This window comes from Coloeus monedula (genome assembly GCF_965178545.1).
Source record: "Coloeus monedula genome assembly, chromosome: 5".
In the NCBI taxonomy this organism is placed as follows: Eukaryota; Metazoa; Chordata; class Aves; order Passeriformes; family Corvidae; genus Coloeus; species Coloeus monedula.
Genome location: NC_138785.1, coordinates 52513547 through 52536106, shown reverse-complemented (window position 1 = coordinate 52536106; position 22560 = coordinate 52513547). Strand labels below are relative to the sequence as shown.

General features: G+C 38.0%; 1 protein-coding gene across 5 annotated transcripts in view; it reads left to right on the top strand.

Annotated features, from left to right (window-relative positions):
- The window catches only part of TBC1D1 (TBC1 domain family member 1), a 100182-nt gene that overhangs the window by 61472 nt on the left and 16150 nt on the right, over positions 1-22560 (top strand). For 4 of the 5 annotated variants that reach the window (XM_082281358.1, XM_082281357.1, XM_082281360.1 and 1 more), the window contains exons 10-16: positions 182-268; positions 1353-1642; positions 3332-3460; positions 5800-5919; positions 7075-7214; positions 17679-17864; positions 21958-22119. In XM_082281358.1, coding sequence (XP_082137484.1) covers positions 182-268; positions 1353-1642; positions 3332-3460; positions 5800-5919; positions 7075-7214; positions 17679-17864; positions 21958-22119 — 1114 coding nt within the window. The remainder of the gene's footprint in view (positions 1-181; positions 269-1352; positions 1643-3331; positions 3461-5799; positions 5920-7074; positions 7215-17678; positions 17865-21957; positions 22120-22560) is intronic. The other variant, XM_082281361.1, reaches the window with a different exon arrangement.

Here is a 22560-nt window from a genome sequence, read left to right as displayed (position 1 = left end):
GTCAGAGACTATGTGAATTAAGCTCCTGTTTCCCTTTGAGGAAAAGGGCATTTTTAGTCATTTCAGGAAATTAAATTTGATGCTGTCTGTGAAAATCACAGATCCCAACTGTGCTACCCAAATCTCTTGGGTGTGCCCCATATATCATCATCTTAACTGCTGGTGTGCTTTATCTCTACAGGGCAGTAAAGCCAGAAGTCCACTGGACAGTTCTGGTTCTGTGGATTTGGACAGCTCTGTGTCCAGTACCTTAAGCAGCACAAATAAAGTAAGTAAAGCCTGGGATAATTGTACATATTTAGGCACTTCAAAAAATATTCCCTGAAACAACTAATCAAGTATGAAATATGGTCAGATGTGAAATGTTTCAAGTTACTTTCAAGCTTTTCATTCTGTTCCCTGTGTTGTAAACCAGAGAAGTGCTATTGAATTAGAAATGCCTTGTACTGTATATAACATATATTTTGTATGAATATGCGAGTATATGCGAAATAAAATATTATATAACATCATCTGAATTTTACAACAGTGTGCAGCAAAACAAATGCTATAATGACCCTGCTGCTGATCCTAATCCAACTGGTCTTAGCCCTGAAAGTTCATACCATGACTGTATTCATAAGAAACATAAAACTAAAACAAGAAGTAGAGTAACTTTCCTGTTTGTGTGGTTAGAAAGCTTTTAGTCTGTATAAAACACTACAAATGGACAGCATAGAGGAAGCCAGTCTTCTTCCCTGGAGGCAGCATAACACTCTGCAGGCTTGGATATACAGCTATTGATTCTGCTGCAATGCCTGCTCACCTGCAGACTCCTGACTTCATGTAAACAAGGGTCTGCTCTTTCTGCTTATGTTTTTGAAAGAATGACTGATCCTTCAGGAAACACACAAGGTGAGGAATAAAAAAATGCATGGCTTGGGATTGAAACAGGCATCTAGTCATAGGCTGAAGTTCTTTTTGTGAATCTGAAGGTAGACAAGAGGAATATTATGTGGCTAGATGGGGTGCTAAAGATACAGTACTCAGCAATGCCACCCTTTTCACTGTTAGCCAAACTCACCCTTTTGTTCTGACCCTATTTCTTCTGTGTTGTTTTCAACATGCTATCAAATACAATTACTCTCAAAATTACTCACAATTTTCTCTGCAAAATAAAGGCTCTGCTTTGTTGGCCTAAGTGATGAGTAACAAAGACATAGAACATCAAACATCTTTCTTTGAGCTAGCTTGATAAAAATGTGCATGTTTGAACGGGTCTCTGTGGGATGTGAGCAATGACATGGTACTACAATCTCAAAGATGGATTCTAAGCCCACAGATTGATAAAACCTTATTTCTTGCACTGCTAGGAACCACCACTGTGTGAAAAGGAGAAAGACAGACTTCCTACGCTTCCTGCAGAAAACGCTGTCAAGACCAGTGGATCAGTGGGTGATCTCTGCAGTGACTCAGAGGATTCCTCTCTTGAGCAGTCTGTTACATTGCCTCAGCAGAGCTTTCGGAGGCGAGCAAACACACTCAGTCATTTACCGACAGAGAGCCAGGAATCTCTGGGACCTGCTGAAACATCACCATCTGTTTCTCAGAGGAAACTTATGAGGTATCACTCAGTGAGCACAGAGACTCCTCACAAAAGAAAGTAAGCCTTATTAAAAGCAGGCTATGATTTTGTTTGTTGAGGGCATATTTGGGGATGATAATTACATACCAGGTATGTCCTCTTAACAGATAAGAGATGTGTCTCAGCAGCGTGTCACTCCTTGGAGGTTTGTAGGTATTCTCTTTAAAAACACCTTTAGCTCTGTGTGCTTCAGAGGGGAGAGAAGACGTGAAATGTGTAGTTCCACAGTGCACGGCACAAAACTACTTGATTCGGTTGTATTTGTCCAAGCAATCATTTTTGTTATTTTGATCTGTGAGCAGTATAAGTAAATGCTACTTCTTGTTTTCTATTTACAGAGAAAAATCCAATAGCTTCTGTGATCTGAAAACCTTACTAGTTGGTGAATTCATATGTAACTTTGAAATAGCCCACAAAAGTGACATAAAGTGCCTAGTTATTGGTAGATGTGGGGCTCCTTTCTAGCTTCTCAATGAGCCTATCTAGATTTTACTCACAAAAACAAACTACTACTTGCCTTAATATGAATATTCTTCAAGCTGTCCTGCTTCAAAGGCCTGCCTCTGCATCTCTAGTCCCCTCTTAACTTTATGGCAGTTTTCTCCCGTCCTTCTATCTGGCTTTTTCCAATTACTGTTGAAACACTTCTGTCCATAGGCTTCTGTTTTACTGCCCAAACTGCTCGTTTACACAAATTATTAGGAAATCTCTATGTGTTCCAGGTCACTTTTTCCTGCAGGAGGCAAGGCAGTAAACGAACATGCCTGAAATGGATGGTGACAGTGAATAGAAAGAGAATTGTAATATTCAAAAGGAAACATAACCTGGATTGCCTTTTTGTCCCTTTTTAGACCTTTTTAATTCTAAAATGTTAGAATGTTTTTGTAGTGCAATTTAGGACTTGTTGATGGTCTGTTATCGTCACAAGAGCTGACCTGGAGCTTGTAGCTTCTTGTTCAATCAGTTGTTATCTTACTATAGGTATGCAGCTAGAAATTAAGTATATTTTTTATTTCCTTGGTTGTATCTGTTTGGGTTTAGTTATGTAATTTTTAGTAAGGCCTGAATGTGCCTGTTCCCTCACATAACTCAAACCCAAAAGAAATCCCTATTGCTTCCATTTCATAGCAAATGTACAGAAACAGAGGAAATTGAAAACTTACGAGACAAGTATACTTAAATTCCCAAAAATCACAGGAATTATAGACTTTTAACAATTCCTGTTTTATGGGTATTTTTGAGTAGTTTACCTCAATTCAAAAATTGTTTTCAAAGTAGAACTAAATTCAGTTCATCCTGTAGCATTTCACTTTTCATTCATTGGAACTCTTGATCATATGCCTGACTTTATCATAGAAATCAAGGGGAAACACACGTAAGGAAAAAGAAATTGGGGTGTTAGTGCCATTTTTTGGTAAGTTTTAATTTAGTCTGAAATGTCTTGCTGAAGCCTGTAAATGTGTATTTGGGACTCTGCTGATTGGGTTAAAAAAATGTGCGCATTCTTACAGTTACGGCATTAACTGTGAAAAACATAGGAAATGTCTCATTTACATATGCCAGCTCCCTTTCAAAGAGAAGGGATTTCATTTTTTTTTTTCCTCCTTTCCTTTCTTACTGTTTTGTTCTCTGTGCTACCTCAACTCCATCGCTCTGGTTGGAATCCCCACTATATGGTTTGAACGAATCTGTCGGCGAATCTAAAAGTTCTTCTGGTCAACTCGCTCGTTCTCCTACTCTTGCTCGTCTTAATCCCTCGGCTTCTTCACCCAACTTTTTTAAATATCTAAGGCATAATTCAAGTGGAGAACAAAGTGGGCATTTTGCACAAAAAAGGTGAGCTGGCACCTGCAAATAGTTTGGGGTAGGGTTTGTTCTCCTATGTCATTAATATGAATCTCTATAGTGTAAATAATTAAAATAATTTAATACAGACCAAAGGTGGTAAATTTTTATGGGAGAGGGAGCTCTTTAATTGCTCCACTACTGAATGTAGAGCTAGTACTTACATAATTTATTGTTTTAATCAATAAAATTCTTTCAGACACTGGCTCTTTCTTTAGAGCCAGTTGTTCCAAAGCAATTTGTTGTTATGCAGCAGACAGCAGCACTCCTTAAATTGTGTGAGGGATGAGTTGCCAAGAACATGTGAGCTCACTCTGTCCTTCCTGAAGCATTTGGTTCTGTCCTTTGTTGATGGTAACACAAAAGCATATTACTATTCTTTTGTGCCTGACATTAAAGACTCAGTTAACTAAATGGGGCAAGAAGGTAGCAGGAGGACGGAGATACGATAGGAAAAAAACCCACCACGTACAACCCCACCACCATCCCCACTTCTCATAAAACAAAAACCCAAGAACAAATAAACAAAGACCCCAACCCATCAACCCATCATTTGTCTTGGTGGCTTGCAGCAGTATCAGATTATACTTTTCCATGCCTGCTTTCTTAGAATTAAAATACAGAGAGAGAGCATTGAGAAAAGGACATTAACACTTTGTTTCCCTGAGAACCTGAAACTAAGTAGCTCCCTAAAAATCATGAACTGTGAAAGCCTTTTTTAACCCCTTGCACTAAAACTGCTTATTTTAGCTCAAAAGGCTAATGAGACCAAATGTCCTCGGAAGCACTGTCAACAGTCACTGGCCATTTTTATTGCTGTTGCTGTTTATTGTTCATTTTTGTTCTCTCATGTGGACATTTCCTGTTTCCCCAAGGTGCTGATTTTTCTAAACCTAAGAAAATACTCAACTAAGGATGCTGTTTCACCAGTTTCTTCAGTTGTATTTGCTGAGTACCATCTAGCATCTCTTAATTCAGCTTTACCTCAGAAGTATGATATAGCTCAGGGCAGGAAATGTGAGTCTGCAGTATCCTCTTCACTCTTCAATTTAATAAGACTTACTTGAATTCTGAAGGTTAAATTCTCAAAGCAGATTTTTCCAAGTAGATTTGGTAATGATTCTGTACACACAGTTGCAACTTCTCCCTTCCTTTCCCTGTCTCTTAAGGATATACCATATTGAACATCTAAGCAACAAGACCGAAAATGGAAATTGATAGGGATGTCAAATGGGTTAATGAGTTTAAATCAATACAGTCAAGCTTCCCAATTCTGTAAGTGGAATTACCATGTAATTGTAATGGATTTATAATGTGATTGTAAGTGAACCCTGTTTGCAGGGCACACCATGCTACAGCCTTATCTTCTTTATCTCAGTACCAGCAACTGAAGAACCTGCTTCACTCCATGCTAGTGATCATCCCAGAGTATTCTGCCCCCCCCCCCCCCCCCCATTCCATTCACATTTTCAGGAAACTGTGCTAAATGCCATCCAGATATATCATTATGGTTTATCAGAAACAATTGTTTCTTAAACTTACTTTTTCAGGAGTTAATTCTCTTACTCATGAGGTTTTGTGTACTCATCTGAGAGAAGGTATTCTAGTATCATCAGCCAAGTAGTTTTCTGTATTTTCATTCCATGCAAAACCTTTTCATTATCTGAGTTGTTCTTACTTCCTTCTATTAACCTTCCTCTGAGTATGTTTCAGACTTGTTATTTTAAAAGACAAGCAGAATTATGTTGGCCAGAAGAATGTTGATGAAATTTCATTAGTGCTCCTGTCTGTTGCATAAATAGAGCCACAATCCTGGGTGATCAGTCAGAAGGCTTAGCTTTTAAGTTAAAAGTTCCAAGTTTGTCTGAATAAAACCCTGTTAATGCTTTACAAAATGGTTTTTGCCAAAGTCTTATTTTTCATTTGCCAGCACTATGATTATCAGTGTCAGCTGTTCCTGATCTTTTCCCCCAGACTTAGTCAGTCATTGAAACTGCTATTTAAGAAAATGTGATAAAGTTGGAATTGGTTCTTACTAGATTAAAGGAATTTATTTGAAATACGCACTGAAAATCTTGGGATATAGCAAAGAATAATAACTTTACTGGAAGTACATTTATATACATTGGAACATTTTACTTTGCCCAAACAAATACGTATCTCACAGTAGGACTTTGTTAGCAGTTTTAGTTTTGACTTTGATTTCCTTGATATTCAGACCTTCAGGATTTAGCTGCCTTTTGTTTGAAGCTTAGGAATGTGTATTATTTTTATTCTGTGGATTTATACTTCTTTGTTCTAAACTATACTTTTCCCAACTGCACTCTCAGCATCTCCTACCGTACTGCCTTAAGGAAAAAGCTTCATTCTTCCTCCTCTGTGCCAAATTTCTTAAAATTTCTGGCTCCTGTAGATGAAAATAACACCTCTGACTTTAGGAGCACAACAAGGTAGGGTTCTCTCTTAAAGCCTGGAGGTAAAACTGTGTTTTCAAAGATTTCTTTGTCTGAAGTACTTCAAATGCTTCTTGCACTTGCAAAACCTGATTTGTGCAATGGTTCACTTGTGTGTATTCTGCATGTAATTGCTGTCAAAAGGATGAAGCTATCCCAGACTACTCTCCCATTAAGATTGCAGATCTTAGGCATTTTTGATGTTGCAATGTTCATGCAGCTTCTGTCTATGTACTTCTGTGATTATTCCTGACAAAGGGGAGTTTTCAGTTAAGAGAATATATGATTCATCCTAAGCAATGTCAGTGTCCTCAAATTGGAAGGAAAGGATGACCTGTAATATGCTCCCCCCTGTTGCTGCCAGAGCTATCTGGATTTCGTTTATCCCTTTCAGCTTCTACAAACACTCATGTAACCATTTAGCTAATGGCTAGAATAAAGCAATGAATAGTTTAGAGTTCTAACAGATGAAAGTTATTAGTGGGATTTTTAATGCGAAAACAGCATTGTTCCTCACTATTTCGTTTTGTATTCTGAATAAAAACCTCTGTATGGTATGTGTGGATGACATCAAAGGAGTAATATCCAAGGTTCTTGCCGTTCCTTGCATATTTCAGAGGCAGACTTGCTAACACAAAAGTTAAAAGTTTTTCTCCCAGTCTGTGTTGGGAGTGAATATATTGCATACTCAGTGCACAGAAGGTTGAAAGTTTAGTTGGTGTTTACAAAGCTCCTTGATGTGTACTGATAAGAGGCATCAGCAAGTCTTTGTGTCTCTATGAATAATTGCTAGATTTTGTGGATGGCGTGTAAATAGTGTAATGGTAAAACTACATTATTGTGTATGTATCTTTAATGTGTTCTGATTAATATACTGCTGCAAAGAGAACTGAAAATTAATTAAAACTGGAAAGAGTAGACTGTACAGAGCTGCCAGGCCCTGTTTGTGAACCTCAGTGCTGTTTGTAGCCATGTATAAGCCTCTGCCACAAAGCAGGTTTCACCTTCTTAACACTGAGAGCTTGCCCCAGCATGTGCACAGCACACTGCACTCCCAAGACAGTGGCTCATGTGTTCACTGAAGGCTGTGTCACTGTTCCTGGCAGATCCAGGTGACCTACTCGCAAACTGTTCTGTGTTCTGCCCTTTTAGCGACTACGAATCCAAGCACGGCCAGCAGGCCCTTGATGCGGACAGCCCTGTACGGACTCGAAGGCATTCATGGAGGCAGCAGATATTCCTGCGAGTGGCCACCCCTCAGAAAGCGTGTGATTCTCCCAGCCGATACGATGGTAAAGCCTGGGTTTGTTTGCTTCCATGAGCTTACTCGTGCATGTTGTGTGTGAAGTGTGAATCATTGTGTCTGCCTAGGGGACGTATTTGCCTGGTGTTCTGTTTGTGTTGTCATTGCAGTTTACCACCTACTTTTTGGTAACACCCAGCTCATTAGCTGTTGAGTTTTTACTTTTCAGCTTCATATGTAACATTGTTCCTGCTGTCTCATGTTAACTAGCCAGAGAAGAAATTATTTTTATGTGTACTATTTTAATGAGTCCTGGGGAAAAAAAATGCATCACCACGTATTGCATTGAAGAAAAGGTGACACTTCTATTTCATCTTTCCTTGTTGGAGTATAGAACTACAGACTAGAAAACTCCAGGTGTACCAGCAGGAATTACGTTTCTTTTATGATCTCAGTTGAATTCTGTAGTGCATACTTTGTCCTCATGTATGCTGCTCCAGTGTGTAACATTTGCCACTTATTTTGTGAAATTCTGTAGAGCTGAAGAACCACAGACTAGAAGAAAATCACTGCACATAAGCATGCAGGTGCATCATTTTGTGCATTCACTTTATGTAAGCCAGATTGTACAGAACATGCTGGGGCCAAGAATGCCTGAGAAAATCCTCTGGCTCACTAAAGTTTGAATTTCACAGCATGAGCTTTGTAAGCTATAACTTCTGACTTACCTCTAAGGCCATTGTATCAGAAATAAGAGAAAGTGTAAGGAAACAGAAAGGAACAGTACCTTATAGTAAATGTAGTAAAAAGTAACCATCCTAGTGTCAGAGATACTTTTCTTGCATCTTGAAGTGAGACCTTGGTTAACTGGAGTAGGCACGTAAACAGAAGTGTTTGTGTCATTAATGTACTGCTTGCAATGCAATTTGACTGACAGTGAGGTAAGCTGCATATGGGCACAGATGCCTCTCAAATTTAGTGTACTTCAAAGTGAAGTGATCTCAGGAGCATGTTGTGTAAACATACATGTGAAATGCTCTGTTGTACTTAAAGGCATGTGAAGGGCTGTTCTAAGAAACTACTGTTTTTACAGGTTTGATGCATCTCTCTGTGACTGGAAATGGTCTTACTTGTTTTTGAAAGCCACAAAACCTTCCCATACTAAAATCCACCTAAATGAAATCCACCTAAATTGCCTACCCAAGCATTTCCTCTGAGACATAATAGCTGCAAGATACAATCTTAACAACCTACAGCTGGGTAAGCAGAATAGTCGGAGAAACAAGAGTAGCCAAAATGGAAAACAGGATGTGCTATTAATAGGAGCAGCAATTTAAAATATTTGGCCTTTTTTCTTCATTAATTTTCTTTTTTTGTATTTGTTTCACTGTACATAATTTATGAACAGAAGAAAACTCAGAGTCAGCGTGGTTTTTTTAAATACTTAAAGCAAATACTGGGTTCTTCTGTTTGGACTTTTATGCATCTCCTGGAACATCTCTGGCAGTGAAGGATACTCACTTGTTACCAGTCTCTGTAGCCTTAAAGAGAGCTACTGTACAGCTGGTCTTACACTGGACTCACCGCCACAGTTAACTAAGTAACCCCTCTAGTTCCAAATTAATTGTGAAAGAAGTAAATACCTATCATTCATCATCTTGTTTTTCTTTCATGATCTGTCTTTTTTTAAGTCTTTTTCACTCTTTTTAGACTGATTTCCTCTAATTTGTACAAACAGCTGATGTATCACCAAAAGATCAATTTCAGCCAAATTGGACAGAGGGCAAGGAAGGTTTTAAAGATAACATGGTTTGTCATGTTCTGCAAAAGTAAGCATGAAGGGAGGGAAATAAGGGAACTTCTGTGATTTATTGGATTCCCTTTATAGACTCAGACTCCATTGACCAATTTCTCCCTTCAGGTGTTGTGGCCAGCGCCCTACTCCAGGGTACTCTGCAGGGGAGGAGTAAGGAAAAAGCTGGGGAAGAGGTGTGTTTAAAAGCTAGTAAGTCAGTCAGCCAAGAGACCCAGATCTCTGTGACTTAGAGATGATACAGTTTTTTAAGTTTAGCCTAGACTGCTTTACTAAACTTTGTATTAAAGGTAAAATCCATCAGGGTGCCTGAACTGTGCATTGTTTTGACCACATGTGGGCAGGCATTGTCAACAAAATGAAACTGCTCTGTGGCTGTAATTTCTCTTGTGTTGTAATGAGTAAATTGCACAGAAGAATGTACAAGCTATCACAAGAACCAGAGACAACTGTAAGCTTTATATTCACAGAAAAACCTAGGCTCTGACATTTGTGATTACATTTGTATAGGCAGGTGGTGAGCTGAATCTCAAGATCAGTCATGTTCATTGCTTCTCTGTGTGGTTAACACAGCAGGATATGAAGGCACATTTACTGAAAGTTTTAAAAAAATAAAGAAACTCCAGACAACTGGTACATAGCTTTTGCAGAAATTTTGATCTTACTCTTTTGAGGTAATGAACTTCATAAAAGTCTATTATCCTGAGCTTCCACATGAAGCCTGAGCAGCTTGAACAGCACTGAAGTCCCACTGTCTTGCACTTCTGAATCCTTTAATTCTTTAGGAAGTGCTCATAAATAGTTTGAGTTAAACTTCATTTTCTGTAACTCAAGTGGAGCAAAATGCGTGCTGGCTCTGCCTTGGGAGTTGCATCATGAATTACCAGGCAGAGAGCAGTTTGTTTTGCAGACACTATTATTTAAAAGCAATGATTTATTATACATGAAGGAGGGTGTTCAGTCCTAAATCAGTAGAAGAAAAATACTGCAAATAGATATGCTGGAAAGACATTTTTTCTTGCCAGTTGAGATTCTTGTCTTGCCTGATGATTGGACTAATGTAGCCATGCTCAGCAGGGCAAGCATGCTGAGACAACACGAAGCCTTGTAGAGAAACCATTACTTTTGGTTGTTGTGGAAGCAATGTCCCACATACACGCCCTTTTCCAGCCACCTCCTCCTGCTTGTTGGTCCTGCCACTTTCCCTTTCCCACACTGTTTTCCCCTGCTTCTGTACATAACTTTACCATGAAGCACATCAGAGAACTATTACGCAGTTTGCTGCCCGGCAGGAGAGCCAGGTGATCCCTGGTGAGCCTGAAGATGAGGCTGATCTCCAGTTTGTAGTTCTAGAAAGGATTTTCTGCATACCCATGCAGAAATGATCTGTAGGGACTTTTAATACTTTACAGCTGGTAGCTGGAGGATGGAGTGTTGAATTATGCTAGTTCCACTGTAGCAAGCTGCGGTTCAAATTATCCAGCCCCAACTCCTGCTGTCAGCAGCTTCCCCTGGAATGGTTGTGATGCTGCAAGTGGTGTGGAGCACCAGGGGGCAGCGTTTCTCTCACTGGCACCTTCAGACACAGTGTCTCATCCTCGGATATTTTTTCTGTTTATTTGTGGGAGTGTAATAAGTGTTGAATCCTGCAAAGTGGAGAGATGGAAAAAGGGAAGCAGAATCTCCTAACAAAATGGATCACACTTTGATCTGTTACAATACAATATTTTTTTGAAAGATAGTTTTCATTATTCTTTTTCTAAAGCTCTCTCTCCTACTCACTGTCTTAAACATTCTAAGTAATAAATGTGTTTCCTCAGTGATTTGATTTTTACCTTTATAACTCCCCATCCTACTTGCAGGCAGATGTTCCTACTTCTGTAGCATCACTCAAGAGCCACTTTTTTTTTGCTGTGTAAATGATCTAGGACTCTTTAGTTCTCTCTTCACTGGTAAAAAGGTGAAGAGAACATCAACTCAGTGATAATTTTAAACCAGTGAAGTATGAACACACTCAAAGGCCTTAAATTTCAGTTGGATCAGTTTTCTAGTCCCACTCACAGTATTACACAAGCAGTAGAGCAGGCAGAGGAGAGTGTCTGGAAGGTGAGGGTGGGTGCCCTTAACCTGCTCAGAAGCAGAACGTCCTTGACTCAGTGTAGACTGATCATGAAAGTTCACCTTGCACTGCAGTGCAGCAAGATATTCACGTACATGTATTCAGCATCTATAAATCTCTATGCAGTGGACAATTTTCATACAGTTTTCACATATTGACTGTTCAGAATTGGTCATAGTAGGAGAGCTGTTTTGCAGATTGTCAGAAACTCCCAGCACAGTCAAGTCAAATGCTGCATTTAAGGGGGATGTGGATAGTTTTTGAAGGAAGTAATGGGAAAATAGTGGTGCTTGTTGGAGCTTTCTTGGTGAGGGAGGTGTGTTGGAAGTAGACAACAAGATTTTTGTGAAAGCTGTGTCAGTTTTAGATTGGAGAATGGGTGATTTGTTTTAAGGTGGGCAGTGTGTGATGAAGTAACCTGTTGAGCAGTGAAAGAAATTGAAATTCAGAGGAGTGAAATGCTTGGTATCACTTAGAAGTACTCAGAAAATAAATCCAAATTTAAAAATCAACTGCATTTTATTTTATAGTTTGACTTGCAGAAAAAAAAATGGTTTAGAAAGTGCAAGTATCTGTACAGGAAAATGAACTTGATTCATAAATTGAAATTATTTGGGTCTCTGTCTGGGGCAAACTGTTCAATCCTAAGTGCTAAAGAAAAGTTTGAATTTGAAGAGCTGTTCTGCTTAAAATCAGCTGTAGTTAACACCTACCCATCTCTTTATGTTTTGTGGTGTAGACTATATCTCTTGATTATTTAAGCAATTTTTTAAAAAAATCATTTTGTAGTAGCATTGCAAATACTATAAACTGTTGCTTTAGCATTCTGTCCTTAGAATGTTTATGGGGTAAATTATTTGTAATGTGTTTGCCAATACTGGGTTAGCGACAAAATTATTATTAATTAAAGCCAGTTGGTTATAATTGATTACTCAGTTCTGCCCCTTTCAGAGCAAATATGTGCTCTCGGTCTTGATTTCTGGCACAGGAGTTTGGCTAGTAAGTAACCAGTAAGTACACGATTAATGTTTGATGGCTTCTGTGCCCATTGAAATATCAGGGCATTCCTTTCTCGGGGATTGATAATATTAGCAAATGAGGTTAATTTGGTGGTAGTAAGTGCTTTTTAAGAAGTTCTTGGCTTTACAAGAAAAGCAAAGTCCAGAGCATCTTTCAGAGCTGATTGTAATCAACAGTGTTGAAATACACAATTTTTCAAGAATTCCTTGTTCAGCCATTGCTTTAAGTTGTATGTCAGATTAGAACTTGTTCCTTCTTGTGATTCTGTATCTAAAGCTTTCTGATTACAGAAGGCTTCTGGTCATTTTACCACATCTGGTTTTGAAGTTAAATATTCCAGGCAGCTATGTAAAATAATAGGAATATTATATCTTTGGTTATAGAAGTTTGCATTCGTCTTTATTTCTGTGTGAAAGAAGGTGTTGCACTACCTGAATGGAAAATCTGAAGAGAACTAAGGATGTTGTTGATGTCTTTTCTTTTGGCAATTGAATCTTAAGTGACTGCGAAATTCTCTTGTTTGTTTACTGAGCTGAATTTTGTAAAGTTTAAATTGCAACAAAGAAAAATAACATAATGCAGTAAATAAAAGGCTTAATGGATTTTCTGTCCACATTCTTACCATATCTTGTCTGACTTTTTAACCCCAGAGCATGGATGTGACTGGTAAACACTGCATGTAGAGAGCCATGTGTAAACAATTCCTTAGTGCGGATGGTGTTAATGCATTATTATTGAGCCTCCTCCCTACCAGCCCTTCCTTTCTACTTGAAGTGTTGGAGTTTCTAGTCAAAGATGAATCTTGTTGTCTTGGTTTTGATAGTTGAGGTTGGTTAGACTAAGTGCTTCTGAAAGAATGTTTTTTAAATTTATGCTTTTAGGTTGGTTCATCATTTAAACCTTGTTTAATACTGAGGTGGATTGATTAGGAAAAGATTTGATAAACTAATTTTTTCTTATTCATTTACAAATGAAATATTCCTGTTCATATCACTTCTGGTCAGATATTGTCTGTTTTAATTACTACTGCGGTCATTCACCAGCTTTCCATGTACAAACTTTCCTTAGTGTGGTCCCTGGTAGTAATATATCATGATACATCCTTCCTAATCTTTTGTACTTTGTTTTTTGTGTCATCTTTCCACATAAGAGTTTTGTGTAATTCATTTGTTGATCCTTTTGGAGTGTAGGGATACTCTGCACCTTAAGGTTGAAGCACTGCCATGTAAAGCCAACAGTGAGTATAAAAGAACAAATCAGCTGTACAAATTCCATCTCAGCCCATTGTTCCTACTGGCCTTGTCCTTTGTTGGGTATTATAAGTGGTGGAAGCATAAGAGGAGTGCTTTTGAGGTACATATGGATGCACTAAAATATTTGAGCAACATTTCTGTCTGGTTCATGAGCAGTGTCATCTACAGTTCAGTACTTTGCAAAAGTTCTCACAAGCCCAGGAAAGATGGTGGTTTTCCCAGTGAAGTGCAGTTTCTCAGAGAATGCTTGGATTTGACTCACAGACTTGTAAAATTTCATTGTGCAGAAGAATAGTTCTGAAGTGTAGTCCAAGAATGAACCTCAAATGGAAAACTACCATAAAATTACCATTGATCAAATATATTAATATTTATCGAGTCAGCTTGCCAAATCCTGAACCTTAGAGAACAGAAGTGCGGTAGGCTTGTATGAGTAGCATGTATGGAGGTAGAATTCTATATGGAAGCTGCCGGAAAGGAAGCAATATATCTGAAAGGAGTTGGGGTCAGGTCAAACCTGGAATAGGAGTCAACAAAAGCTGACTAAGTTGGCAGGTGAACAGGGAAGCAGTATTTCAGTGTGTGCTGAAGCATTCAGATCCTGTTTAAGTGCACTTACTAATCTCATAAAAGTTCTGAAGGCTGCACATTGTTCGTACTTTAACACATGGCAGTTTGGTTCAGTGGAATGGGAGCTCCCAGTTACATGCAGTTGAATTGCTCTTTCTCTGCTATCCTCCAGATCCCTGGTGCATAACAATGGAATACTCAGTTCCTTGTTACAGTATTTTTGCTCTTGTCTGTTCTGGATCTGGAAGCTGGATGGCATGTCTCTCCATCACCTTGTATGTTCATGGACAGGGGTTAGTGCTGACTTACCAAATGTCTGAGTTTTTTATTTTGCTTTGAGGGATTGCCTTCACATTCCACCTTCCTCCCTCCCTTACCAGCCAAACAGCTGATGCAACTCTGCAGACTTCCGACAGGCCACCTGAGCAGTTAAACAGGTTCATTTTGCATTCTGCAAATCCTGCCTCATGCCAGTGTGCAGACAGGAAGGAAGGCAGCTTGTCAATGTGTTGCACTTTATCAGAGTGGACTTTAGACTTTCTGTTAAATGTCCACAAATGATAAGAAGCAGAAGAAAAAATAGAAAAGGAGCTGCCATTTGGAAGGCAAAATCAATCCTAGGACTCTTCACAGAAGCATTAGAGGTAGGGTTGATAATCGTAATTGTTCAGCTTATATAATTTTGTAACCTTTCAGTTCTCTTTTATAGCCTTAAGCATGATTTCTTTTAATGAATACTGATTTTATCAGATTAATCAGCCACAGATGGGAAATTTTCAGCCTAAATGGAAGCAGGACCATGGTCTTCAGTAGTTAATGCTTTGCAGCAGTTCAGGTGTTGCCACAGTTTGATCACTGGAGGACGACAAGTGAGTAATGTCTCTGATAAACTTGTGAATTTGGTACTTGAAGACCAATCCCTAAAATTTGTCCTGAGGAAGCAGGATGTGTACACTAAAGACAGGAAGATTCTAGATGCTGAATGTGTTCATTCTTGCTTTAGGAATGCAACGTGTTTAATCCATTTTCGTGCATGTGTTTTGCCAGCCTGGGGTTTTTTTGGCTTTAGGGCTTTTTTTGCAAGTAGGTAGCCATAAACTGTATCTGGACATAGTCTATTATTTTCTAACACACTAGTGCACATATACATACATAAAATCAGAATACACATCTGACTCTAAAAGAGATACATAAACCACTGGGAGGATGTAGAGAAGAGACTTGTTTGCCCCAAGATGTGCCTGCATTCTGTAGTGGATGCTGTGAGAATGGAACGTGAATGTAAGATGTGAATAGACCACAGACAGCATACAGTAGATAAGGGGTTTCCTATCTGGATCACTTTTACTTTTTTGCACTGGTGTATGGTGACCATTTCTGTTGATTCCTCTTTCTTATGGTGTCAGTATTGTGTGCAGCCTTAGAGGAAATTAACAACTTCCCTTGAATATTGTCTTTTTATTTCTTTATTATTTTATTCAGTCAAATGAAGTGAATTCTACCAGCATTATCCTTAACAGCATTTCCCTTTAAATATTTCTTAATATGCACTAAGGAAAATTGTGATAAAAGCTACTATATTTAGAAATTCTACACAAAAATGTACAGAACATTGTTGATAGTATAGCATGTGCATCCAAACCAACAACTGCATCAAAACCAGCAATCAAATAAAAATAATTTTCCTTTCATGGTCAGTACAAGTTGAGAATTATTGACTGGGTGTGCCTTCTCTGCCTGCTGACATTTGCCTGTATCTCTTTTATAATTGCAGATCTTAGCCCATTGAAGTCTTTCAGTTTACCTGTAAAGAAAAAAAATTAATGTTTCCCAGTTTCTTTTAATGAATACAATACAGTCTCTGCATTGTATTGATACTTTTCATAACCAGCTGTATTTCTGAGTGCATCTGTTGGTTTTTTTACTTTCTTTACAACAAATGGTGGTTGCCATTAAAGTGTCAAATATTTGACCATTGCTTAATTCTCATTCCCATGATGTTCATTGTTTTTTCAAATGCTGCAGATACCAGAAGTATGGGTATCCACACCTATATCCAGAGAGCAAGGTTGTAAAGGTTTAAATTGTTCTGCTAGCTGAATATGTTACACTTATTTTTATATGTATATTTTAGCCCTAGACTTTAACTGTGGTGGCAAGCAAATAAATGTATAAGGAAGCGGGTGGTATTTGGACCCACTCTACTTCTCTCTGACTCTTTGAGAGGAGAAGATTGACAGTGGCAAGACTTAGAAAAGCAGAAGTGAACAGCTGTGAACATTTCCATTCTTAGTCATCTGAGCTCAGTTGTGCGAGTGCCTTCGAACAAACAAGAAAAGAATAGCTGCATACGAACTGCGTGAGTCAAAGTATAGTGACAGTCTGAGCAGAACTTGAAGGGGTGAAAACCTTCCTATTTTGTTAGTTTTGACGAGATGACATGATTTGTGTGTATTTAATTAAAAATCTTCACCACCATGCTAGGCAATGATAAAGAAGGGGACCCCTGAGCTGCCATCAGAATAATTGCTTCAGGAATGCTCCTTCTGCAGGAGCTGTTTGAAATAGCACACACAGATGTACTTGTCCTTGGCTGGCGAGGCTGCGAATGGATTTCATTGCACTAACTTTAGAGCGTTGTCTTGCATGTATAGGTCAGGGAGCCATTTCATAGCCATTCCAGTTGGGTGAAGAAGTGCTGTTGCGATGGCCTTCTGTGTGGGATTTGGTAGGAAGAGATTGGTTGTTTTGACCATTTTTTAAAGTTGGTGAATTGAGTAACTTTTCTTCTAGATACAGGTTATGTCAAAGACTACTGAGCCTCCAGAGAAGCTGTATAAAACAATAAAATTAAGTGATACTACAGCAGGTACTAAGAAAACAAAGTATAAGAGCTTGTGCTTCTTACATTGATTGTTTGATTTAAAGTGATGTTATACACCCTTCCCTAAAAATAAATGATTTTTCAATTTGCCTGAGATTTATTTAATGTTCACTTTCTTTTGTAATGTTTTCAGTCTTAGAATTACCTTGCATGCTTGACAAAATGATATATTTTGTGGTAGGCCAGCTGAAGCCAAAAGAAAAAGTTCAGAAGGTTATGATATGGTTAAAAATGAGAAGTGAAAACAAACATGTCTTAAGTGCCTCTCTCTCTTTCCGCCTATTTACTTTAAGAAATGGTAATCATCCCATTGTATGGCCTTAGGTGGTGGTGTGTTTGTGCAGCTAAGGGCGTGTATTCTCTTTGTTAAACACACTTTAGAGATTACTCTTCAAATTATGTGGGTGCTATATTTGATTTTATCTGCTATTTGAGTCATGCCACATTTCAGCTGTAGGTTATGTTTTTGTAATTTCTCAGACTTGCCTTTTCCTTTCAACTCTCTACATGTCAAGTTGTAATTAGCAAGATGTGGTGTTGGTGTGTGGTACAATGTTTTTACCAGGTTATAGAAAAAATTATTCTAGGCTTTAGCATGTATGATTCTTATTGTGAAGCAGCTTGTAAGTCTGCTTGAAACTGTCACTTAGGAAACCTTGCTTGGTATTGCTACTTCTTATCTATCTATCTATCTATCTATCTATCTGTGTATCTAGATACAGATAGATATATGAGTTAGTGTATATATGCAGATGTGTGTGTGTTTGTATATATGTGCAGTCTTTCAGATTGTGTCCCTTCATTCACCTGTTCATGATATCCAAGTAGTTAACAGCAGTCTCTCTTTTTTAAAGATTACTGTGAACTGGGAGATCTTCCACCCAGATCCCCATTGGAACCAGTGTGTGAAGATGGCCCCTTTGGGCCAGTGAAAGAAGAAAGGAAACGGTCACCCCATGAGCTTCGTGAGCTGTGGAAGAAAGCCATTATTCAGCAGATACTGCTCCTCAGAATGGAGAAAGAAAACCAGAAGTTACAAGGTTGGTGAAGTTCTTGGGTACTACACCCTACTGCAATACAAGTTCACCTTTTGGTTTTCTCTGTGGCTTTGGCAGTGGACTGCACCAAGCTGTAATGAAATGTTTTAGGAACGTACAGGTAAATCAAATTAGCAACATCTCCCTCAGCACTCATTAGTGTAGGTGACAATGGATGATAGTTTTTTCATTACTTCGCCTTATTATTTGTTTACTTGATCTGAAGTGACACTCTTAGGTTTACCATGGCTGAGGTTTATTAGGCTCGTGCCAAGAAGCTCTTGCAAGGAATTCATCATGATCAGTATCGTAAACTGAATTCTTTTCTACATTCACATCCGCAGGTCCTTGTCTAAGTGTTGGTCATTACAACATTGTGTTTAGCCAGTCTTGAGGCTTAAAGGAAGTTCTGAAAGAGGTGGTTGTGGACTTGGAACTATGGGTGCCTGCAGTAGTACCCACACTGTGCAGGCAAGGTTTCTATAGAGAAGTAATGACTTAGATCAGTCCAAAGGGTGATGAGAAGGAACTCGAGAAATTGTAATTTGCAATTATTCTTAACCACAATTTTTCTGTGAATGACTGAGCTGTGACAAATCCATTTTGGTGGCAATTTTTACATATAAAGAACAGCTGTTACCCAGAATCACAAGTGATTGCCTTTGAGAGCTGCTCCTTTGAAGATATGAATGATGAGGACAGAAATGTTTATCTGGGTGATTCTAGGTGTTCAGGAAGGGAGTAGGCACCTGAACCCTCAAAAGGGGAGGTACCTGGCATGAAAATGGCAATTCTTCATTTTCTTGTGTAAACTTGATGAAGGATTGACTTCCAAGAAGTGTGTAGAGAGAGGGCCCAGCTGTGTGAAAAGGTCAGTACACCAAACTTGAAATCCTTCTTTAAACTCAGGCTAAGACATGCGGCTGGAAAGACAAAACACCTCTTGAATATTGGATATGGCCTGCAAAAGCACTTGGCCCACCTGTAGGCTGTTTGCACCTGGCAGTATAGCTCTTCTGTTTCAACCCTATCTGAAGAACACCTGACACCCGAGTGTCCTAAGAACCCCACAGGTGACAAGCATGTTCCCAGCAATGTACTAGCTAATCCAGTAAAATAAAATATGGCTATGGATACCAAATATACAGAGTCCTTGGCCAGAGGCTGAGACCATCTGGAGAAGAGGTACTGAGAGAAATTATTTATACAATCTCCTCAAGCTTAGAACAGTGCTGTTATAAATGAGCTTCTGTAACATTTTAATGGCATTTAGAAATAAATTTTCTGTGTTGTGTATTTACACTCCTGATATTTTTAAAATTTCTCTTGTATTCAAATTATCTGAATCTACAGCCTGCAGTCAAATTTTTGGCAAGTGCAGGTCATTAATATCCATACACATTTTAGTAAGTTTACCTAGGTGCTCCAATTTTGTCTCCCCAAAAGAAAAAATTGTAAAACCATCACAGATACATTAAGATGAGCATATCTAAAAAGCCAGTTAGTGAATGAATGAGGTGGGTGTTGGCAGAACTGAAGGCCCAGCTGTGCTGTACGCCGTGAAGGGTGAGGAAGTTGTCCTAGGTAGCTGCTGCATGAAGAGCTCAGATGGTGAGACAATACTTGAAAACAACAGATGACTGTGCTGCAGCGAGCACAGCATCTTTACTAGTTGCGCTTATGTGTGATATTGGGAATTATTTAGAATTATGTAGATACTGACACTGGGTAGTGTCAGTATCTAAATAAGCTTGTTGATAAAGGTATATTCTCACCTCAGTCCTCACACACCACATTTTTGCACATAGCATACGAAGACTGAATATAAAGCAGAAAAGTCTGAGAAGTTGCCAAGCACCAGAAAACATTTGTTTGTGGAAGATGAAACATTAAAAGATTTTTCTGAGTTCGTTTTCAATTAGGCTGAAATTTAAATGCCCTTTTTTTAAGTTATATTCATACAATACCATCTGTGTTTTGTGGGTTTTTAATATTCTGATTTATAAATATGTTGGTTTTGACCTGACAAAAATGTGAGAAGTTGAAAAATAGTTTAGATAGACTGAATCACTTTCAGTGTGGATAGGCAGCTATAATTGTATTTCATGGATCTGTAGTTAATCACTGAATTAAAAATTAAGTACTCTGAGATCCGAATCTTGCAAACACTTAGGTAATCTCATAACTCACATGAATAACCTCATTGAATAAAGTCATTCACATATGAAAGCAACTACAGGATGAGGAGGTATACTTCCCAGATATAAACAGTTCTTTTCTTTCTCAGTTTCTAAAATCTAGAAGCTTGTGTAGTCAGTGGGAGTACAGGACAAGATAACCCCTTGTGACTCCCAGAATTCAATAATCTAAAAAACCTTAATTGCAGATACAGCTCTCAGAACAAGTTGAGTTTAGTGTCTTGATAGTGTCATTATGCAATGTAAATTCCAGGCAATCTTTAACTGTTTAGTAAATTTATATAAAGGAGTTGAAAATACAAATAATAGAGAGTTAAATTATCAAAAGATAATATAACAACATTTTAACATAGATTGTCTCAAGACTGAAATGGATAGGAATGATTCTGTGAATTCATAAGTGAAATCCTCCAAAGTAGCAGCAGGCTTATGATATATGGCAGAATGTCCTCAAAATATGAATATCTTGTTACCATTACAGTAATGCATCATCACAACAAAGAAGTACTGACATAATGGCAAATTAATTAATAAACATGATCACTTTATGATACACTATTTCAAAAATTGTGTTATTTGTAGGAGAATTATTTTTTAATTTTTGTTTAATACTGTAGAACCTTTCCAGACTTCTACATATTTTGAACTTTTGCTCTGCTCATTTTTTGCAAGTAGAGAGCTGCTCTTGTCCTGGAACTAGGTGCATTGAGTACTCAGCCACATTACAGCCTAGTTAAAAAATTGAAACCTATTTTGTTAATTTCTCCATAAATTTCCCACTGTTTATGTCTCTCCTTAGTGCTCTCTTTTTAGCTTAGTCTTGGATTCCTTATAGCATTTTCTTTCATCATTTCATCCTTTTAGGACTAAATGACTGACATATTTGTGTCTCATCTGAACTACACCTCTTTTTCTCCTCTTCTATTTTTTCAGTCTTGTTACCTGCACAAATCCATCCACTGGCACAAAACATGCTTTATTATTTAGTTTACATGATTACCATTAATAAATCCTGTTTTCCAGGCACATTATAGTACTAAAATGCCCCCACAGAAAAAAAAACTTAAAAGCTTTACCAAGACTCCCTTTGAAGTTGTCACTCCACTTCTAAACTTTGGAATTACACTCAGCTGCAGAATTGTTTTCATTTCTGCCATGGTTTTTTGATGCTTTCCCAGCTATTGTTTAATTTTTTTTTTAATCCCTTATAGATAACACATGAAGATACAGTGCAATATTCTCATAAATTGTAATGTGGGAAAACCACCAGTACAACAGTGAATCTCTGCTCCAGGAGCTGTGATGATCTAAACTGTCATATTTAAGACTGAGTTATGCATTGACCTTTGTTCCTATTTATTCATTGAGGACTTCAGGAGAGTCGCACATATATGTAGTGCTTATAGCCCTATTTGCATCCAGGGCTCTGGAATTTTCTATACTTGAACTTTCCTTTTTATGTAATCTGTAAATCTGTGAATGATCACCTTTAAAGTAATTTTTTTACTTTGTCATTACTGTTATGGAAATGTATGCATAACAACTAGATGACTAAATTGGGTTTGTGTTTTTATTTGCTGAAGGTCTTCTGCACTGAAGGGCTGGGAAAATGAAAATTCCTGTTATGAAAATCTTATGTTTATTTCATTAGTCATCATCTCTCATGTTTCTTCATATTTAGGAGTTGACTAGCAGTAGGGAATTTAATTTACCTGGCCAAACATAATTAATATTGCATGTAATATCTTTAAAAACCAAACAAACCAATCCAACCCCACAATCACTAATGTTTAAATATGTAATGTTTCAGGTTGGTTGCATGATGAGGTTGTAAGTTAAATTAATCCATTTTACAAATAGTAAACAATATTAACTGCTACATTCATATCACTTTTTAGCATCTGAAAACAATTTGCAGAACAGACGTCTGAAACTTGACTACGAAGAAATCACACCATGCTTAAAAGATGTAACTTTGATTTGGGAAAAAATGTTGAGTACACCTGGAAGGTCAAAGATTAAATTTGATGTGGAAAAAATACACTCTGCTGTTGGGCAAGGTAAACACAGTTTGGTTTTTTGAGTTGTCGAAATGCATGTAAATAGTATCAGAAAAGGAATAGTGTGGCCACTTGATCACTCCTTATAACCAGATTCTCTCTAGTGCTGTTCTCAGGCTGCTGACCAAACAAGTAACAACTTTTGGTACCATCATGGTCATGCAAATGCAAGTACCAGTCCCTTTCAGTGGTAGCTGCAGTTGTATACTGGAGCTATAGCATACATTTTTGAGTAACATCTGCCCTTACAGGAGAGTTGTACGCTACCTCAGTGTATTACAATTGTTGCAATCTGATTTTATAAATTAAAAGTTACAATTAAAGAAAAAAAGCTTGGATAATGCCAATAAATGACTGTGTGAATAACTGAAGAAGCCCTGCATTGTTTTCTGGAAATTCTCTGTTCCAGCCTGTGTACTGTGTCTGTGCACAAACAGTAGG